At 48.0% G+C, this 21,673-nt stretch overlaps 1 protein-coding gene and 1 pseudogene across 7 annotated transcripts in view; one reads left to right on the top strand and one right to left on the bottom strand.

Moving 5' to 3' along the window:
* Positions 1 to 45: 45 nt before the first annotated feature.
* Positions 46 to 21,673, bottom strand: part of clhc1 (clathrin heavy chain linker domain containing 1) — a 140,424-nt gene continuing 118,796 nt past the window's right edge. For 5 of the 7 annotated variants that reach the window (XM_087147483.1, XM_087147296.1, XM_087147386.1 and 2 more), the window contains one exon: positions 46 to 2,096. In XM_087147483.1, coding sequence (XP_087003609.1) covers positions 1,891 to 2,096 — 206 coding nt within the window. In that variant the 3' untranslated portion in view covers positions 46 to 1,890. Of the gene's footprint in view, positions 2,097 to 15,366; positions 15,658 to 21,673 lie in introns of those variants that run through there. The other 2 variants (XR_015428069.1, XM_087147452.1) reach the window with 2 other exon arrangements.
* LOC147800472 (uncharacterized) lies at positions 20,264 to 21,275 on the top strand (annotated as a pseudogene).

Below are 21,673 nucleotides of genomic sequence, written 5' to 3'. Positions count from 1 at the left end.
AAATGGGGATGCATAGACTCAAAAAGCAAAGATTCAGACTGAGCATTTATTTCATTGGTACAAAGCCAAAACCACCGTGATTTATTTAACACAACACTATGTTGCACGCACATCCCTTTCATTAAATGATAGATGGCCAAAGAACTTTCTATCCATAAATGTATCTTGTGCAACTGGTTACGTAAAATCACTTTTAAAAGGAAAAAAAGGAGAGGATCGGGATTAATTTTCATATGATAAAGAAATAGTTCACTGCAACTGTGGAAGCTATGCTTATCTGAACAAAGTTAAAACTACATAGCAGAAGAACAAAATATGTCACACCATTCACACTTGAAGCCAGCTTCAGTATTCAGCCCTTGTTAACTTTTATAAAAAGCTAGTATAATCATAAGGCGAGCAGTACGTGTCATTCATAAAGTCTTCACAAAGAATAAAAAATGACCTAACAATACAAACGAGCCGAGTTGCATTTCCTTACCGAGGAAGGAGATACGTGACTACCTAATATGTACGGAGAGTCATCAGAAGTCTATTCTAAGGTGAGTTTAGTTCCAGTGACTAAAACAAATGAATTCATTTTAGAACGTGACGCACGGAAAGACAAATTGCTTGGTAATACAAGCAAATGCAAGGTGTGGAATTTGTGCGTGCTCCGGTCTGACACCTACAGTAACCGATGCCACTGTCCGTGGTTACCGCTGGATATTAAAAACATAAAAGGTGGGTCACAATTTATAATATCTTCTTTTTGATGGCTCAGTAAACAGCAAGGAAATCAACTGCCTTACACTACTACTAGTCTTGTCCAGAGTCGGAGAACAGATCAATCTTCGATATTTTCTAAGTCCTCATTCCCACTGCAAAGTGTAGCGAGACGCTTCAATCTCACTGACCACTTGAATGGTGTTCAGTGATCCTGACATTTTGTTTTATCAATTGCTGTAAATCAAAAGCCCACTTTCCTTCTCCGCATTTGAAAAATGCAAATCACTGTATAATCATTTTCATGAAATATTTTCTTAAAGTCAATAGGATTTTACTCATTCATTTATCTGTTGCTTGAAATATAATCAAAAACAGATTATCAAGTTTAATCAGATTTCCTCCAAGTTAGTTTGTCTTAAAAGAGGAAACTCTTTGATATATAAATAAACAGCATGAAAATAAGAGCACCGATACCAAAACTTGCAATTTACAACACAGCAATTCTCAGTTTCGGGGGCAAATTCAATTGCATTTACTTCACAAAGGCAACTTTCCACAAAAACTTTAATACATATGCTCTTATATTGGACTTGCATGTTTTTTACAACAGAATTGTGTAACAAACATCATACAAATTTCCATTAAATTTGTAAATATGCATAGCCTGTTTTTAAGTTTAAAAACAAGGGATATGTATCACTAGGACAGGCTCGAATTTATCTTTTATGCATTAGTTGTAATTATTTACCATTATATGCTTACTGTTCATGCTTGGGTGTACTCTTTTGACTTATGTCGAGAGTGTCAATTATGTGCAGTTTTTCAAAGTTAGTAGATTAATATGCTATCACAATATAACTTTATCATTTTAAAGTTTGCCTGTGTGCCCCCCCCACCTTTACATACCTGTACCAATAAAACTGCTGTAAAAGTTTGTGCCTTTACTTTCCCTGATTTTTTTTAATATTCAGATAAGTCCATTGCAATGTTGGACTGTTTAGAAACCTGTTTTCGGACTCTTGATCCTTTGAGATTGAGTGATAATCAGATAAAAGAGATTGTGTTATGCACGTAAATACCACGAGGAATAGCTTATGTAAAATCAAACCATAATAATCATTTTTCAAATAAATCACAAATGCATTTTCAAATTAGATTTAAAAATTACACTTACGTTGTGATTTAAAATATGTCTCTGAGACTCTCTACTGAAGACACTTTGCTTGTGGCTTTTCTTACAGCATCGAGTACAGTGACTGCTGCAAGAAGATGAAGACCTACATCATGGAGACCACAGTCTTGACATTTGTCAATAATTTGATTCCACGCATCCAAACTTGTGTCTGAATCACAGAACACAATATCTTTCAAATTTGCTCCAGCAGTCCCTATAAAAGAACAGAAAGAACAAACTCAAAACTCTGAACTCAAAAAACAAACTGCTAGGCAGGTGCCGGGTACCCGGGTACCCGCCCGTCGATTTCAAAAGCCGGTTCCATTTTTCCGGCCTGGGTACCCGTAAAAAAGTAAATAAATTAGGAACAAACATTCATGCATAAAATGTCTGTGAAATTTCTTACTGAAGGACAGACTTCATGGAAAACCACCGTGCCGATGAAAACCCGGTCCCGCGGTCATACATGAAACTTGAATTCGGAGATCGACAGCTAATTTTGTTACCCACTCCGCCCATTGTACCCCAAGTCGTTTTCCTAGTTCCGGAATTTCCTAGTTCACAAGAGCGAAAAAAACACTAAAATTCACGGGCGATAGATCACTCGCTACGTGTGATTTTAAATATGTCTTGAAATTGAATAGTCATATAAACCTTTGCATCTAATGTCTGCTTAATCAAAATGACTTTTTTAGAGTTTCCGTTTTTGTTAATTTACCGAAAACTGCAAGCTTTTCCCCCACTCTCGGATCGCGCGGCGTTACCACGCAAAGTCGTTGCGAACTCAACTACACGGGCGCAGCAGAAATGTATGTGACGTAATGGGTTCGTCAACTGTGCGGCGCGGGGAGGGTAATGTTGATAGCTTACTGTTCAGTTGAAAAGTCGAGTCAAACCTTACGCAATTTCTACCTTTTTAATTCATTGGAATTCTTATTTTTCATCTAATTTTCGCAAAATTAAAAGATTCTCTATTAGAAAAGCAACTTTTTACAATGGTTTTGGCTGGAAATGGATTTTTCGTATGGTTACTTTTTATTTGAGAAGACGTTTTTGTCTCGATCCTAAACCGATCCAGAATTAGGGAAGGTGTCATCGTCACTTTCGTCGATCGATCCTATGAGTCCAAATATAAAAGCTTAGATATTGAAAAAAAATTGGAAGTACATCCAAAACACAAAGTTGACTTCTGACCATATTTCACTCGAATTTGAGGATTTTTTAGCTGCAGTCTTACTGAATAGTTTTCGCGATCCGGAACTAGGAAATGACTGTGCCAAACCTATATGAAAAAGAGACCGAAGGAGTTTTGTCTTATATATAACGGTTTGCCCGTACCCAACGTACATTAATAAGCACTGTATGCTCAGTGCTTGTCCGAGAGCTTGCGAAAAAAAAACTCACAAGCTTACTCGGGTGGGACTCGAACCCACGACCTCCTGCTTACTAGTGCAGATGTCTTAACCACTCGACCACCGAGCTTGCCGGGGTCGGCTGGCCGGTCCGAGTTTTGTCTTATGAGGGGAAGCGCTGTTGATGTACACTTGCATGACTGTATTTGTAACTATCAAACCCTGTCGGCCTAAATGACTTTTGTGCGGAATAAGGAGTGCTTACTGTTTGAATTAAGAGTATTTTTGTCAAATAAAACAATATGAATGAAAATTACTTTATGTCGGGATTGACGACGAAGCAAGAGCGGCCTGTGTAATATTCCAGCAGGAATGATGTTTTCTGTATTTCAAATAGCATTTCAAATCCAAGTATTTTTTTCATTCGAAAAAAAGGACATGTTGACAGGTGCAAGTCATAATACAATCGGCCAATCAAATGTCACTTGTCGAAGTACTTATACATTAAAATCTCGACAACTGAACCTCAGGGGAATGGAGTTATCCTGAAAAAGCATTTATTAAACTAAACCACTTCATCGTTGTACGCACCTTCGTGTGGCAAAACTTTCGTATCGCTTAGTCATTTAACAACGTGAAGCGCTGCTATTTTTTCACTTGGGCTTCCTTATGTGTGGTCACATGACCTTTCTTTTTACGGTCACATGGCCGCTGCAGTGTCAGCGATTGGACTGCCTGAAGGGGACTACAATTGGGCCCGCGTTGAAATCAGGTTAGTTTCAGCGTTTTGAAAGCCAGGATTACACAGTTGCAGCTACGTTGATTTATGCAACGTGCTGGTCGTCGTCAGAAAAGAAACGAACTTGCGATGACCCCTAACCCTATATAGACTTCCGATAGTTTCAACGCCGTTTGAAGCATTTTGGTGGCGGTTTTTTGAATCAGAAACTTCAAAATTAGTGGATGTAATGGTGTGAGCATTGTTCGAGTTACGGTGGTGTTTTTGTACATAAAACTTCAAGCCTTTTAACCTGTGACGTACATAGCACTGATTTGGTCCGCACGTGACACGACCAGCGCTCACCATTAGTGCACGCCACATGTGTTCCGCGTGTACGTGGTCATGCGCATCCGGGACATTTCCTTTGAGCGTTTACAGGTGCGTATGTCATGTAGGTGGTTTGCAGCTCTGTTCTCTTTTCTGACGTTCCCCGTGAAGATTTGTTTTTCTGTTTCATACACCCACAAAAAATGTACAAACTGAAGGTAACAATTTCGTTTGATAAAAACGTAGGAGAGATTAACTCCGACGTTTAGAACAATGTTCTGCTTGCTTCCTATTGTAGCGCCGGCGGGTCCGGCCGGTGGGGGCGCCTGCTCGGACCCGCATTGAGTTGGCTGGCTGCCCGCGCTGGTTGCGAACGGCCCGCGGTTTTCCCGCCTCGCGCCTGCGCAGTCCCTGCCGTGAGGCGCCATGTTGAAAAAAAGGATTGTCGGAAGAGGACATTGTGGTGCTGTCAGATTGCAACAGAATAAAGCAGAGATTTTTGTGACCAGAACAGTGAGTTGCTCCAGCGTGTCGTTCTTACAGCGTCGAACCCTGTGCAGCGGGACACGCTACAACTGGTGGCAGCGGCGAGACGCTGGATAGCTGTAGAAAAACAGGTAAACTCTTCGCCTTTTCTGTGTCATGGAATTGGTGGATGATTTTGGTCGGGTGCCGGACTCGCTAGCCAGCGGCAGCACAGGCCAGCGCGGGGCCACGTGGTCGGGGGCCCATACCGCGAAGGCGACGTGGAACTCACCTGGATTGGCGGGCGAGCTGGAGTCGTTCCTCGCGGGGAATCTGGAACAGTTGTCCAGGAGTGGGAGGCGGAAATTCGAGGGTATCGAGTGCGCGGCGTGGGGGGGTCCTGGGCTAGGTCCCCTGGAGAATACAGCCAAGTCTGGGCAGTCCCCGGGCGACTTCCCTCCTTCTAAGGTCGATGGGGCGAAGGGGGTGCCGTTCCGTTTGGAGCACGACCATTTCGCCCCGGTCACTGGGGAGGGGGCGGGGCATCGCCAGGAGACATTCTCCCGGCCCCTCACTAGTACACCCATCGTCGACGTCCGTGGGGCGCCCTCTGGCGGCGGGGACGCACTAGGAGAGGCGTTCCAGTCGGAGCGCCCTCAGGGTGGGTCCGCGGCTGGGGGTCCTGGCGGGGACCGGGCGGAAGTTCATTCATGTCTTGTGGTAGCGTCGGGGCGCCCTCTCGCGGTACCGTCGTAGCCAAGAGAATGCTCCTCTCGGAGCACGGCTGGGCGGCTGCTGCGGGGTTGGAGCTTCGTTGCGAGGTAGCTGATGCTGGTAATACTAGCCATAGTTTAGGGGCGCCCTCTTGCGGCGCCGCAGTGGCTCTGCAAGCGTCCCTCTCGGAGCGCGGCCAAGCCGTGGCGGCGGCCGCGGGGTTGGGGCCCCGACGCGAACTGAGGGGGGGTTTTGGGGCGCCCTTGCGTGCCGGGGACGTGGCGTACCGCCTGGAGCGCTACAAGGCCGCGGCCACGGTCGTCGGGAGGGAGGGTCGAGATGGGCTAGCTGGAGTTTGTGAGATAAATAAGGAGCTGCGGACGCCCCCGCACGGCGAAACTGCGACGGGTGGCGCGACTAGGGTGGATCCCCGCGCGGGGATCCACATGCATCTGTATGAGGCGGATCCCCAGCCGGGGATCCACTCGCATCTATATGAAGCGGATCCCCTTCGGATCCGCGCTCAAACTCATGAGGCGGATCCCCAGTTAGGGATCCACACGCGTCTGTGCGAGGCGGATCCCCCTCGGATCCACGCACATGCACGTGAAGCGGATCCTCCTTAGATCCGTGCGCAAACTCATAGGGCGGATCCCCACCCGGGGATCCTCATGCATCTGCGTGAGGCGGGTCCCCCTCGGGTCCGCACGCAGACGCGCGAGACGGGTCCCCATCCGGAGGTCTGCACGCGCCTTGTCGAGGCGGATCCCCAACCGGGGGTCTGCACACGCCTGGTTGAGGCGGATTCCCCCCGGATCCGCGCACGGGCATACGAAGCGGGCCCCCGAGTGGGGGGAGCCGACCAGAAGGATCGAAGACCGGTGCTACTTCCTGACCGGTATGACGGAAGTTCGTCCTGGGCGGATTACATTACGCACTTCAAGAGCGTGGCCACCGTCAATAGATGGAGCGAGGCCGAGAAGGCAGGGTACTTAGCCTCCCATCTGCGGGGACTGGCCCAGGAGGCATTGACAGACTTATCACCGCAGGCCGGAAGGACTACGTGAGCGGCGGTTTGGAGTTGCTTCACAGGTGCCACTCCATCGGGCTCAACTTTCCATACGGGTGCGCGGTCGGGGAGAGTCTCTAGAGGAACTGGGGAGGTCCGTCCGACAGTCCTCCGGAGTTACCCAACCTTGCCCACACAGGTGCGAGAAGATCTGGCGGTGGAAGCCTTCCAGAACGCCCTGGGGGGACAAACAATTGCAGCGCCATGTCTTCGCCAGGAAGGCCACGACCCTGGCAGAGGCGATTACCCTGGCCACTGAGATGGAGGCCTTTTTGGAGTCCCAGGCACATCAGCGGAAGGGTAGGATCGGGGCCAAGGAGGTTCGGGTGGTTGAGGAACCCTCCGCAGGTACGCCGGGCAAGGCAGGGGTGGTGGTTGGAGATCCACCCTCGCCAGGTGCCCCCTCGCGGGCCCAGTGCTACGGGTGCCGCGAGTATGGACATTTCCGCCGGGATTGCCCACACGGAAAGGGGAAGGGCAGCACCATCCGGAGCCGGCTGCCGGTGGTGCCAGTCTTGACGGCGCAGCCGGAGCCAGCCCCTGCACCTCCGTTGACCGCAGAAACAGGGTCAACTACGCCACCGGCAAGCTGGCCGGCAAGAGAGTGCGGGTGCTACTCAACATGGGGGCGGCCGTAAGTCTCGTGTCGGCCAGGGTCTACTATGCACTTACGGGCGCCGACAAACCCAGATTGCAGCCAGCTGGACCGACTCTGCGGATGGCTGATGGTAGCCTGATGCGAGTGCACGGAGTTGCCGACTTCAAACTCCAGCTGGGGGACCAGTGCACCCTACACACCTACACCGTGGCGGACATCGAACCCGACGTCATTGTGAGGATAGACTTCCTGGCAAAACACCGCTGCGAGTGGAGGTTGAGCGACAACTCACTTGTGGTTGACGGCAAGCTGGTTCCCCTGGAGGGTCCGGGCCGCAAGCCGGTGGTGGCACGGGTCCAGGTGGCCGAGAGCGTGGTAATCCCTGCCAGGCACGAGGCGATCGGATCCCCCTCGGAGCCGGCCGCCAGAGGCGGAGGACGAGTCCCTGGTTGCGTCAGCCGACATGGACGGAGAGGAGGATGACTCGATTTTGGACGGGTTTCCCGAGGTCTGGGACCTGAGCAAGCTAGCTCAGGAGCAGCAGGACGACCCGGTGCTGGGACCGGTCCGCCAGTGGCTGGTGGCGGGAAGCGACCGGCCTGAATGGGAGGACATCTCCGACCTTGGCGCCAGGGTCAAAAGCTGGTGGTCCAGATGGGACACACTGCGACTATTCCGAGGGGTCTTGCAGGTGAAGTGGGCAAGGGCCGACGGGGGGCCCCCACCTGGAAGATCGCTGTCCCACAGGCCAGGGTACCAGAGGTTCTACTTCTTGCCCACAACCACCGAATTGCTGGACACCTCGGGGTCGCTCGGACCGTGGCCCGACTCAGGCAGGCTCCAGTGTATTGGAGATGAGACGGCAGGCTGAGGAGTGGTGCCAGAAGTGTCATCTCTGCAGATCTAAGAAGTCCCCACCGTGTCCCGGGAGAGCTCCGCTTCGACAATACCTGGTTGGAGCCCCCATGGAACGGATCGCCATTGACCTTACAGGACACCTGCCCCGAACCAAGGCCGGAAACACCAACATAATGGTAGTGGCGGACTATTTCACGAAGTGGGTGGAAGCGTTTCCCCTTCCGGATCAGACGGCCCAGACTGTGGCCAAGACCCTGATGGAGCAGGTGATCATGCACTTTGGGACACCCCTCGAGATCCACACGGATCAAGGGCGGGAGTTCGAGGCGGGCCTGTTCCCTGGGGTCTGCCATCTGTTGGGCATCCACAAGACTAGGACGACTCCGTTCCACCCCCAGTCTGACGGCATGGTGGAACGGTTCAATCGTACCGTGAAAACCATGCTGAGCATGTTTGTGGATGAGAATCAGGACGACTGGGACAAACATCTTCCCTACGTCCTGATGGCCTACCGCTCCTCCCAGCACGATAGCACCAGGCTCACCCCGAACATGCTCATGCTCGGGAGGGAGGTGGGACTTCCCCTGGACATTGTTGTGGGGTCACCGGAGGAACGGACGGAGACTACTGAGTCACTAAATTACATGGACGAGCTGAGACCTAAGCTCATGCGGGCCCACGAGTTTGCCCGGCGACACCTGAGGCGGACTCAGAGCTACCAGAAGCAGCCCAGGAGGGCGGATTCGAGCCCGGCCAGGCTGTTTGGCTGTACACCCCAAAGAAGAAGGTCGGCCGCTCCCCCAAGCTGCAACGGTGGTGGAACGAACCCTTCGTGATGCTACAATGCCTCAATGATGTGACCTACAAAGTGCAGCGTAGCGCCCGAGCGAAGGCTCAAATCGTGCATCACAATCGGCTCAAGCGCTACCTGGGCGATGTGCAGCTTGGATGGTGGGAGCGCACAGCCGGCGGAACCTTGGCCGAGGAGGCGCCAGAGCAGGCAGGGGGGCAAGGAGCCAGCGGATCTGGCCCTCAGTTCTGCCCATGGGGGCCGTCTCCCCCCGTTGACGAAGGGACCGCACTGGAACCTATTGATGGAGCGAAGTCGGGGCACCCGGGCCGGAACGGCGGCGTGTCGAGCGGGGAGAATTCAGACACAAGCAGCCAGGGAGGCAGCGCGTTGGCGGAACCATCGCCGTGCGAGCGGGGAGCACGCATGACTCGCAAGGGGCGGCGGGTTTGGCGCCCGGCGCGATTCTGCTCCACGCTAACTCCTGAATCTCCCTCTGTTTCTCTCCCCAGGATGGACCGGTTGGCCTGCCCCCACTGTCGGCGGGAATTCCGTCAGCAGACCAATTTGCGGCGACACCTGAGGACGGCTTGTCTGGAGCTGTTCGCCGCCCGGCCCTATACCTGTGAGCGGGGGTGTGGTCGCTGTTTCTACCGCTTGGATGTGCGGGATCGGCACCACCGACACTGCGACCACGTCCTCGTCGGCCAGGTCAGGGAAGAGGATCCTGACGTCCTGGAGGTCTTCGCCAGTGACGGGGAGTTGGAGGGTAACGAGTTCCCCCGAGGAGCAGCCAGCCCCCCTCCCTGCCTGCCCTCCGGGTGGAGCCGCCCGGACCCGCCCCTGGTCAGCTGCCGCGGGTGAGCCCTCTCTGCCGGTGCCCTCTCGGCACCGAAGGCAGGGGTCGCGGGGCCGGCCGGAACGACGAGACCAGTCGGACTCGCCTTCCGGTGCGGCCTCGGGCCCTCAGGCGGCCGCTGTGGCCGGGACCGCCCCCCTGCACCGCTCAGTAGAGACAGAGACACAGACTGAGGAAGAACCCCCAGCCCCGGGTTTGGAGCGGGGGCCGTCGGAGTCTGCCCCCCGGCTCGTGGGTGACGTATGCGGGAGGGGTCCGCCTGCAACTGGGGGTGCGAGCCACCCTACAAGAGGAGCGGGCCACCAGAGATGCAGACACCACGATGGACCCAGCCCTGTGCGAGCATCACCACAACCAGTGGCAGTTGGAGGTAGCCCCCACTGGCTTGGACCGCCGCGGCCACCGCCAATTCCGGACCCGAGTGGTTCACACTTATGAGGTCCCGGGCCGGATGTTGTACACCTTCGGCGGTGAGCCGTATGTGCAATACGGTGTCGATGCCGACTACGCCGGGCAGCCGTCCCTGGGGGGCTTCTTACCTCCGGGAGCACCGCCTCCGACCCAGTACCCTGAGCAAGTTCCGTGGCAGTTCTGGGACCAGCTGTTCCACCGGTCGGAGGTCCAGCGGGAGCCCCCTCCACCGCCCACCGGAGTCCGCCCCCCCCGGAGCAGCGAGGCAACGCCCGGGGGGGGGGGGGCGAGGCAGTGACCGGAGCCCCCCCACACTGGACCCCTGGATCCCCCCATGGTAGCGGAGAAGACCCTTGGAACCCACCAGACATGTACTTGTTGCTTGGTTTCACTCTTTGTAAGCTGCGCAGGGGCGACCGGGATGGCCTCGGGCTGGCCCGCCGGGTTGCGCCGACTCGTTTGGGGACGAACAAGAGTCCTCGGAGGGGGTGGTGTAGCGCCGGCGGGTCCAGCCGGTGGGGGCGCCAGCTCGGACCCGCATGGAGTTGGCTGGCTGCCCGCGCTGGTTGCGAACGGCCCGCGGTTTTCCCGCCTCGCGCCTGCGCAGTCCCTGCCGTGAGGCGCCATTTTGAAAAAAAGGATTGTCGGAAGAGGACATTGTGGTGCTGTCAGATTGTGACAGAATAAAGCAGAGATTTTTGTGACCAGAACAGTGAGTTGCACCAGCGTGTCGTTCTTACAGCGTCGAACCCTGTGCAGCGGGACACGCTACACTATGTACCAAAAAGAACCGTGTTTCGGGCACCTGATCCACCGGTAGTGCGCAATGCCATTTGTTATTAGGCGATCTCTATTCTGGGTACCTGGGTACCCGATGTTAACAAAAAACAGGTACCCGGTTCTAAAAATACCCTCAAATGCACACCCCTACAAACTGCTGAAACAGTTTGACCTCCTACACAAAGAGGACAAACTGTTTCAGCAGTTGGAAATGGCACTGCTACCTAAGACTGATACCAGGCAGTAAGTGTAATTTCTGTAAAAAACATATGACCAAAATGAAGAAAAAAATTACAAGCACTCAGCATAAATGCTTGAAATGAGTCCACTAAACAAAAATCCTTGTTTAAAATGATCTGTTGGATGAAAGGACTCTATGTGCGAGTTAAATAGACTCTTCAAATCAATGCATAAACCTGTTGTCAAGAAATGGTGTGTTTACCAAAAAACACAATTATCAAACATTTTGAAAAAAGTGCGTAGTTGTGCTGAATGAAATTGATGCCTTTTTTCAACCACTATCAACTCAAATGAACCACTGGCAAAAATATCTGACTGAGTGAGGGGTATCAAAGCCTTGAATTTGCCAGAAAGGTTCCAATAACTCCAAAAAAGGCCACTTCAGGTTGAAAATTTCTAAGCAGTGTGATGGCTCCATCAGAAATTGATGCTTGTAAAGCTTGAATAGATTAAGCCTTGAAGGCAACTGCAAGGTCAGAATTATCCTGCTTTGTCTCCTCTGCAATTTTGACCAAGTGCTCCTTAGTTTCTTGTACTGCATCAGATCTCCTTTGGGGTTAGGCAACCAAGTCCATATATATTGTCCGTTTCAACACAAAATGGCATGTAGTGACATACCATCCACAGACTTTGTACACATGATATGTCAGTTTGTGGTACGGCAACTACACACGACACTTTGTGGCGCAACCAATGATGTCATCGGAAGTTTCAGGCAGGTAATCTGTCACAAACAAAGCCAGTAACCCATAGCAACTTCCATGTGAAGGACTGGAGGAGCTCTATTGAATCAAGGTTCTCTTGCTGGATCATTTTCTTTTCCCTCGTAATAACTTCACTGGATGGAGTCAGCTTGAATTAAAGATTCTTCAGAGAGCTGAAAAACAGTAGATCCCCTTCTCATCAAAGCATCTCCTCTCCTCCATGGCCAGAGTCTCTGCATCATGGGTTTTGGGGCAAAGACATTTCTACTTGGAACACCAACAAGAAGCTTGACTGAAGTTGGTGAATGAATGCACATGCTCGTCTTTGGTTCACAGTTTTTGAAGCCAGTAGTAAGGATCAGGATGTAGGATTTCACTGCAGAGAAAGTTGGGAAATTTAACACCAGAGTAAAGAAACTGGAGGCAACAGAGGAGTCAGAAATATTTTTGGAGAAATGTTTGGCTCTTGCTGCCAAGAAGGCCAGTACGTTCAACTTGCACATTATCAACCTGACCCTGATGAACTGAGGTGCCCCTTCCCCAGTCCTTTGAATTCAGCAACCACTTAACGCAAACAAAGTTACCACTGATGGATGGTAGTCCACATATGCGACCAAAGCTAGAAATCTTTTGGTTTGTGTGAGGCGTGGAGGGCAAATCGACATAGTGCTTTGACAAGTACCAGTCACCCTTCATCAAAGATGCTGAGTGAAAACTGCGTCGTTCATTGACTCCTCAAGCATTCACCATCACAGAACCAGACCAAGCTCAGTGACAAGAGTGGCACAGTTACTTTAGAATGGATCACTCAAGGAAGCTTTTGCCTGTTTCATCATGAAGGAATCAATAAAATGTACGAATCATTGCCCATAAAACGGTGTACGCCTGACACCGCAAGTAGCAAGCAAAATACCCATACCATCTCCGATCTCACCAAGAGGAAGCAGACACTTATATACTTTCATACAAAATGCATCTCAGGGGATAATATTCTGATTAGGGCACTCTGGAAGGTCGGTAGAACTAACATCATCATGGACTATGGTACCTGGCAACAGCCAAATGTCTGTTTGGTGCATCTGAATGGGCATCTGTTCTTAACCAAGTGTTATCAATGAAGTAATAATTGGCTTTCATGCCATTAATTGTTGTGATTTACAGCATCTATATGCAGATCAAACTTGTGTTACTGCAATGCAGTATCTGACGACTGACAAAGTAGACATCCCACTTATTACCTTCTGTCTGCTTTCTATATGGGTTCAAAATATCAGACATAAATGAAGCAAGATACAATGCATTCCCAGGAATGAATGGTGGTAATGAGAAGGGACCTCTTGCCAGAAAAAAAAGATGAAAAAAAAAAGATAACCTGTGCCTCTCTTCCACCGTACAAACAAGACGTTCGGCAAACATAAAGGCCCACTGTGCAGCAAAAATCTGGAAGAGGGCTGACTAGGCTGGTATTAAGTTCAGTGCTAGAGACCCTTACAGATGACACTGACAGTGTGGAACCTACATGAACACATGATGCAAATGACAGGACTCATATAATAGTGAGGAAAGTGAAGATGAGAGTGATTAAGACGTGTAATGTACTGATGTTATAACATTAGCAGCAGTGTCGTCATTCGTGTAGGATACATGTACCATGGCCTTGCAAGTCACCAGTAGGTATACATGTACATTGAAATTCCATAAGCCACTTTTCCATGACCATCTAGTTTATGGTGCAGTTAAAGTTTTCGGCATCCCTTCAGCATCCCTTCAGCTTAAACTTTGAAGAACTCATTTTATGTTTTTCAGTAATGGTATCGCAAATTGAGATGATATACAGTAAACCACATATTTTCAGGTACTACAGTGGTGCTCAATGTTAAGACTGACCATTAACAAGAGGTGTAGAGACTGCATTTATGATATTACCATGTATAGGTCTGTAGATATTGCCAAAATGGGCATTTTAGTACTGACGATGTGCTATTTTATAATTTTGAAGCTTAGTACATGCCCTTGATCTGGAAACTAATGCATTTCTTTTTAATGTCCCTATCAGATACTTGCGCCTCATGAGGTCGACTGTTCTGGCACTTTTTGCATTCATAAAATGTTATGGACTCCCAATCTACAAATATCATTTTTCAAGATGTATTTTTTGCGGTGGGGAGATGTTAATTATATATAACAGGTTTGCCCTTACCCAACGTATATTAATAAGCACTGTATGCTCAGTGCTTGTCCGAGAGCTTGCGAAAAAAAATATCATCTTGGTTATTTCCCCGTGATATGTCCTCTTTGTCAGAAAGACAGTCCTCTGAGAAAGCGTATCTGAAAAATTTAGGATCCTTGATTTTAGTTGGCCCGAAAATTTAAGGCGTTAGGGTTTATCCAACAGAGAAGACTTTGGTTTGGTAGGTGAGTGCTGCCAAGTCAGTTGATACACTCCATCACTGTCACGGCATCTAATTGGAGCCAGCACTGCAGATTAGAAGTGCCCGGAGAAATTGCGAACTGTACGAAGGTCCAAGGCACTGATGTGAGGGCTCAGGAAATGGGGACTCAATGACCACACTAGCTGAGAGGTCGCTCATGCTTCCAGCCCGATGTCAACACATCGGTAGTGATCGTCATCTCTGGGGAAGCCGTGGAAAGTAAAGGTTGCCTCAAGGTCGTCCATCCACCAACAAAGATGTGGATGGAGTAGCAATGATATACACTGTATACACGAGTATTGTGATTGGATCTCACTAGGGAAGATGGTACATGTACACTATGCTGTAGTTTTAGTGGTCTCGTGGGATCATTACAACACCATGGGACAAGATATAAGAGGCTGACCTTAGGCACAATGAGACAAAATCACGGGAGAGACTTTTTGATTGACGAGTAAGCAAGACTCTACCGTTCACAGCCGAAGACTGGCAACTAGTGCAGCTATTGGAGTGGACAGACAGGAAGACAGGTCATTAAGACTGGACGAGACTCATTTTTTTGTGGTTTAATAGAAATCCCAGTTGTCGAGATATCAGGAGGTCACGGTATCTTTGATGTACATGTGCTGCAACTGCTCTTGTTATGCAAGTGAATACCACTTGTGATGTTGACAGACCAAAGGGGAAGATGTGGAATTCAATAAAATACTGTTGTGCGAGAACCTTAGATACATGTACTTCTGGTGCTAAGGGTGAACAGGCTATTGATAAAAGATATAATTTTGTATGAATTGGTTGGACTGCATGTGTACACTTCGCATACCAAATATGAAATGTGAAATTGAGATTAACTGATTAAAAAGGAAAATAAATTAGAAATGTAAGCCCAATAAATCGTAGGTAAATGAAAAGTTAAACAGTGACCAAAAAATCAAACTTCTGAACGGTTGTGCTAAATATTACAAAGAATTTTGTTGCGAAAAGCACAGGGGCAATCGAATGAGACCAACTAGATAACAAGGATTTATGTAAGTGTTGTAAAAAACAACTTATCACCTTCAGCGTGCAGGTAGCCTTGGCCTATCAAGTATTGTTTGAGGCTTTGTCAAATAGCATTGGAGCATGGGAGATTGTATCTGTCCTCATATTCTTGTCTGTTGACAATTGTGTTACCAGTCAAGTTGATGTTGCATGGGTCTTTTTGATGAAAACACTTGTACTGCAGCAGCTTCTCGGTAGTTTGACGATGATGAGTTCCCCCTAAGTGTGCATGGTAGACAAGTGCCCGGATATTTCCTCAGAAGTCAGTCTGCGCAGGGAGCGTGGTGAAGTCCATGTCAATGCCCGCGGTGTAAGGACTGGTCCCAGGAACAAGCAGATGGCTCTCTTGATGTCGTCGTTTGTTGGCTGGCATTGCTCCAAATCCATAACGGTATTGAGAGTGGTAGAAATGAACTGTTGGTAGGAAGGAATTTTATAGGATTGATTAGTTCGGTGCTGGTCGTGGATGGGCTGAAAGGTGTGTGTCACTGTGTGGACATTGAAGTGAAACCAACCGAGACCCTGTCTCTGACCCGAGCCCTGTTTGAAGTTTCTCCCCATAGAAGAAATTGCAAATGTCCAAATCAGCATCAGTTAAAAAATGTTTCACTTGAAGCTGACCCTGAAGTAAATCAATATACTTGTACGATGAGCACATGTTGAGCAGTGATACTACTTAGCGTAAACGATAGTCAACTCATAAAGTCTGCGTCAAGAACTGAAATTACCTTTTTGAGAGCAGAAAGTTATATTATTGAAAATCGAAATGTATTAACAAATTATGACGCTGCTTCTATATTTGCGCAGGAAAAGATTAATTTTTTAACAATTGTGCGATGTCAGGAGGCTGCCATCTTTGAATTCGCATGATAAACGACCGGTACCAAGATGGGAGCTGGTCCAGCTCGTGTGAGCGGTGCCGATTTTGATGATTGTGAATCAAGTGCATACGTAGAGTAGAATATTTGTGAATAAAACTGAGCCAATGATTTGTTGATGCTGGTTGGCATTTGTTGATGCTTGTTGGCATCGCTTGTGTGAGCCCGACCAACCGTCATCTTAATACAGGACGTTAATAATCTTATAAAAATTCAGTAAAATCTCGATAAGTCGAAGCTCAGGGGAATGGACGAAAAATTCGAGTTATCTGACATTCGAGTTATCGAAAGTTACTCGCTTCAGTGCATATGCAACCTTACTGGCTTACGGCAGTTGGCCTGCAAGCTGAGTTGAACACGAAGTGGATTTTAGGCTATCCCTACTGTGCAAGTTTTCCTCAAACATCATCATTAAACGTGTTTTTATGTGGTAATAAACAATAAACCAATGACGTTATGTACCTGTACCTGTGTCTACGTCTTGAGAATTCATTCATTTGCTTTCCGTGATTGGGCTGTTACCGCATAATGCAGCGCGCGGGCCAGTCGGTCAGGGTTTCCGTGCTGGGTCACGTGATACATGTACAAAGCGCTTGAGGGCGCATCATTCATGCCTGATTTAGGCTGCATCCGAAACTCTTGTCTAGAGCTAGGTCTTGGTATTCACTCCATTGGAAATGCATGGAGACGCGCAGACAATAGACCTGGCCGTAGCTCTGAAAGCCTGTGTTGGACACGGCCTTATTCTTTAACGGTTGTGGTTGATGCCCACCCAGTGCTTGTCAACGTGACAATGTTAGCCCGTGTAAACATGCTTGGCTCATCAAAGAAAAGCCGTGCGCAAAACAGTAATGACTCATAATGAGGGCAAGCGTTCTTTTATCACTTTTTATTTATCATTCTTCAGTGTTTTTTTTAATTGGCCAACCAAAACTTCGAGATAAGCGGCTTAAGTGGTATTAACGTTTCGAGTTATGGACAGTTTATTCTACATAAAGGCCTATTCTTTTGTCAGGAATTCAGAAAGACGTCGAGGTAAACGGGCTTCGACTTATCGAGATTTTCCTGTAGTATATTTGTTTCAAAAAGGGTAATTTTGAGTTTTTAACGCTAATTGTATAAATTGACGCTTGTTGACGCTAGTTGACATTGAATAGTATATAGGTTCTGGGTCTAATAGTAAAAGATTGCCACACCAAAGGGTGAGTATAATGTACTGAAACATGCTTACCTCAAGGAGGATGTCTTTCTGCATATGGCAGCAGGAAGTCAATCGACAAGCTTTTGCAAGCGTTTCCTTGGAGAATTGTGATGGTGGTTTGCTGGGTACGTTTCCACTCACAAGGTTTTGAAGGACTTGATCTGTTACGTGTATACCAAGTGCTAGTCTTTGCATAATATCCATTTTCTTAGACCTACGGGGTATAATACCGTTTCTGATTGCTTCGTTCAGTGTGTGAAAAAATTCTGATTCTATGTCGTTCAACATCTCCTTAGCAGAGTCTTGGAATATGTAGGTACATGTAGTCGGGTTAACATGCAGATCATTAACAGCCAAGATGAAGTCAACAAAAAACCTTATCCTCCGTCTATCAGAACTACGAGTTTTGCCAAGGGTGGTAGTTGTGTGCTTCCAAGAATGGACAAAGGCGTGCCTCGTGGAATTTGTCTGTCCGTGTGGGTGGCCATCGTGAAGGAGGCCCCTTCCCCAGAGAAAAGTTTGCACAGCAAGGACATGTCGTTACAGGTGCTTTCGTCAGCCTTCAGTAGCTTGTTGAGAATGTCAAAAATCTCAGGGGCAAGAGGAGTCATTGCTTGTCTGTTGCCAGTTTCTTGAAGAGTTCTGATGGTGTTGCCTTCTCCATTATGAAGGAGATTAACTCCTTGTCCTGTATTAGTTGGGATAGAGGTCCTGTGGCAGCGAACTTGATGGCTTGCAACAAACAGCATGTACACATTAGGCATGGTGTAAAAGCCATGGAATGTAGTGAGCTTGTGTGAGAGAGTAAGGATTGGAGAATGTGGTCATCAGGAGAGACATTATGATGTAGCCCGAGTTGCCGTTCACAGATGCAGCGAACTGTGTGACGAAATCACCTGGGCCATCGGTAAAGAGGCCAGTGTAATCAAAAGGTGTATTTATGAGACGCCGGTGTAGTTGTGTCCAAATTCTTGGGTGCTGCTTCGCAATTTCGCAAAGGCTGAAAATTGAAATGGTTGAGTTGACTGCTAGTTCCGTAAAAGTAGGGGAAGATTTATTACCTTTAGAGTGATGTGCCAGATCAATTAGATTGCCGTTGATTTGTAGGCTTCCAAATTGTTCTTTGTTCATGGCGCATTGAAATCGAAGGTGTGAACAATAATTTGTTGTGGCGGCTCCGCCGCTGTCGGCTTCCATAGACTCTGGGCAGCGGCACAGAACAATTAAAATGGGGCGTCATCTAAGGCTGAGAAAACCACGGAGTAGAGTCGGCTTCCATATATTTGGGCGGAGGCACAAAACAATTAAAGTGGGGCGTCATCTAAGGCTGAGAAAACCACAGAGTAGAAGTCTACTGGAAGTGGCCAAAAATTGGGAGATTAGTGGCGGACTACCCAAAACTTTGTTGTCAATCGCGGCTTGGCAGTTGAGCAGTACTGGAGGCAGATAAGCATGTTCATTAAGCATCTCGGGCAATCGTTGTCGGTGGCTCAAAAGAATGAAATTGGAGTGTCAGTAAGGCCGGTATGGCTTGTTGTTGTTGCATGGATGGCAAAAGAGAGGTTGAATAAGAAAAGGTAGAGTTGAAAATGTGGAAGAATCAATGTCTATTCCACGCTTCCTTTACGTACACAAGATGCAATGTTAGAAGTATTTGTGCATTAGTTATGCAGAGTGACATGTCACATAGACATAAACTGTGGTCGGGGGAAGGCCACTGGAATGATTATTGTTACAAAAACGGTAGGCCATTATGTGCGAACTTCAGCTTCCAAAAGGTATTTGGCGTATGGTAACTATCCGGTAGAGGCAATTGTGAAACGCCGTAGGTTCATCATGAAGAGAAGAGAATGAATTAGGTGCATCTTGGACGACCTGATAAGTAATTGCGCCTGTGTGTGCGTATGTCAAAGTAGAACCAGCGGTTGCTGTATGCATGGAAATGCTCAATGATGAACCGTAGTTGATAGAAGTGCTTTTCCAGGCAAGTTTTTTCCAATACTGGCTTGTGAGTATCCACTCACAAACAATGTGTGGAGCTAATTGAACAGGCCATCGGTGAACTGGGAAGAATAAGTCCCAGTTGATCAAAGAAAATAGTTCTCGGCGTTTGGCGTCATACAACATACACTTCGCAGGGTTGTTTGCATATCAGTAAAATTGACAAAGTCCGAAATGTTAGTTATACTATCCATTGCTGTTGTGAAATGGTGCAGAATCAATGGACATTTACAGTGACCGGAAGCGTGTATTGGAGGTGTGTATTCAGTATGATTTCACAGATACTAACTGTGGGAAGGAGTGACCGTGGGTTGTCATGGTGTCAACAAGTTAACATTCATGCTTCGGTTACACAAGTTAACAATGAAAGGGTGGCGTTGAAACTGTACATGCGCAGATGAGTTAAACGTATTGTTTGTGTTGTGTGTCTGTTGACAGAAAACAAGTGCTTTAAAGTACCTTGGTCGTGTGTACAGAGAGTAATTGTTGTGAAATACATGAAGGCGGCCACCAAGAGAAGACCAAAGCGTAGAGGCATGGAAGTGTGAAAAAATGGGGAGATTGGTAACAGAGCCCCCAAAAATATGTCGGGCCCAGTCTGGCAATGGTAGATTATCGGCAGGGTATCCAAAACTTTGTGGAAGTCAAGCATGGTTTGCCTGGCTATTATGAGAAGCACTGGAGGTAGAGTCAGAAGGATTTTTTATTAGCGAGTCTTGCAAGGCTAGGAGCTTAATAAGGGCAGAGTGGTTTTTGATCATTGAATTATATATCCGTTTTGTTGGCACAACATTCCTCGCTGATGGAAAGAGGGGGATTGGAAAAGAAAATAAAGCCAGTTGAAATTAAGGAAGCGTGGGTTAAATAACCCAGCCACAACTAGCTATACATGTTCTTGTAATCTGTCGTGTATTGAAGAAGTGAGATTTTTGGTTGCGAAATGAGCAAGTTTGTTAGAAAATGTAACGTTGGAGTCCAGCATGGCAGTTCAAGCACCAAAGACGAAAGCACCCAAGTTGTTAAGGGTTCCTCATCGTACCAGCGGCATCAGGATAACTGCATCGGTGAGAGATTCATGACCTACGACAGGTTGTGTAGGGAGGTGTTATGGAGCTTCTACACCACTGTAGCATGGTGCCAGAACATGGGCTTAATTGCAACAGAGATGAAAGATCATGGAAGCAGCAGACAGATTGGACCACCAGAAATGGGAATGCCGCCAGCAGGTAGATGGGAAAAGGCATCGCTGTGAAAAGTCCATCTGCAGTGGAAGTTGGTTTTCACAGAGCAACTTGTCACTGGAGGAGACATCGAAACCAACATACTGGTGGTGTTGCGACCTCACCCAAGAACAAGTTCGGATGCAGTTGCAGTTAGGAGAGCACACATCTGTGGACTGGGACATGTTTTGCCGCGAGACGTGCGAAGTAGTGATGTTGGGCATAGATAAAAAACAAATCAGAGGGATCAGAGGAAAATACTACCGGGTATACCATGTGGAGGGGCAGTGGGTATTCGGCGGCATCGAGGAAGACTCCAGAGAATGTTTCATTCTCACTGTGGAGAAGCCTGATGAGGCTACCCGTCTACCATTGATACAGGACTGGATTGCCCCCCGGCACGACCATAGTATCGGATTGCTGGAAAGCATACACAAATTTGGAGAAATGTGGATACGTACACAAAACTATAAACCATTCCAAGGAATTCGTCAATAAATTCGGAGGACACACTGACAAGATTGAAGGACATTGGAGACAAATGAAGGCCAGTATACCAAGTCATGGACGGCGAAAGTTCATTACTCTTTGTATTTAGGCGAATTTTTGTGCCGATACAAAAACAAAGGACAGGACATATTCATGTTGTTTGTATTGGACGCAGCAGGGTTATATAATCCAGCCAAACAGGAGGTGATAACAATATGTAAGAAGACTGGGCAGCTTGGGTAAGTTGATATGTGGAATGGTCCATGTAGGCTACATACTCATTTGTGAAGAAGTTAGATATCCATTTGTCAGAAAGAAAAAATGTTTAGTTTTGCTGCGTATTACCCTTGAAAGCAAAAACGAATTAAGGAATTACCCTTAGAAGCAAAAGCAAATCTTTTACCCTTAAAAGCAAAAACAAATCAAAACCCCCTACAACAGATTGCCCAGACAGTTCGAACACGGGCAGTTCCAATTGGGCATTTTGCGGCCAATGCCAATTGGGCATTTTGTGTCCAATTGTGATTAGGTGAAGCTATGGGCTTAAGTAAAAAAAAAACAGTGAGCGCGTAGCGAAGCTCTGTGTGAGCAGTCAAGCACGACATCGTAGCCAGCTACGATGTGGGAGAGGTGAGTGGCGG

Source organism: Acanthaster planci, linkage group LG01 (genome assembly GCF_054643075.1).
Source record: "Acanthaster planci isolate LZ-2023a linkage group LG01, COTS_SCS, whole genome shotgun sequence".
Classification (NCBI taxonomy): domain Eukaryota; kingdom Metazoa; phylum Echinodermata; class Asteroidea; order Valvatida; family Acanthasteridae; genus Acanthaster; species Acanthaster planci.
The sequence above is the reverse complement of the archived record's forward strand: the minus strand, read 5'-3'. Positions and strand labels throughout refer to the sequence as shown.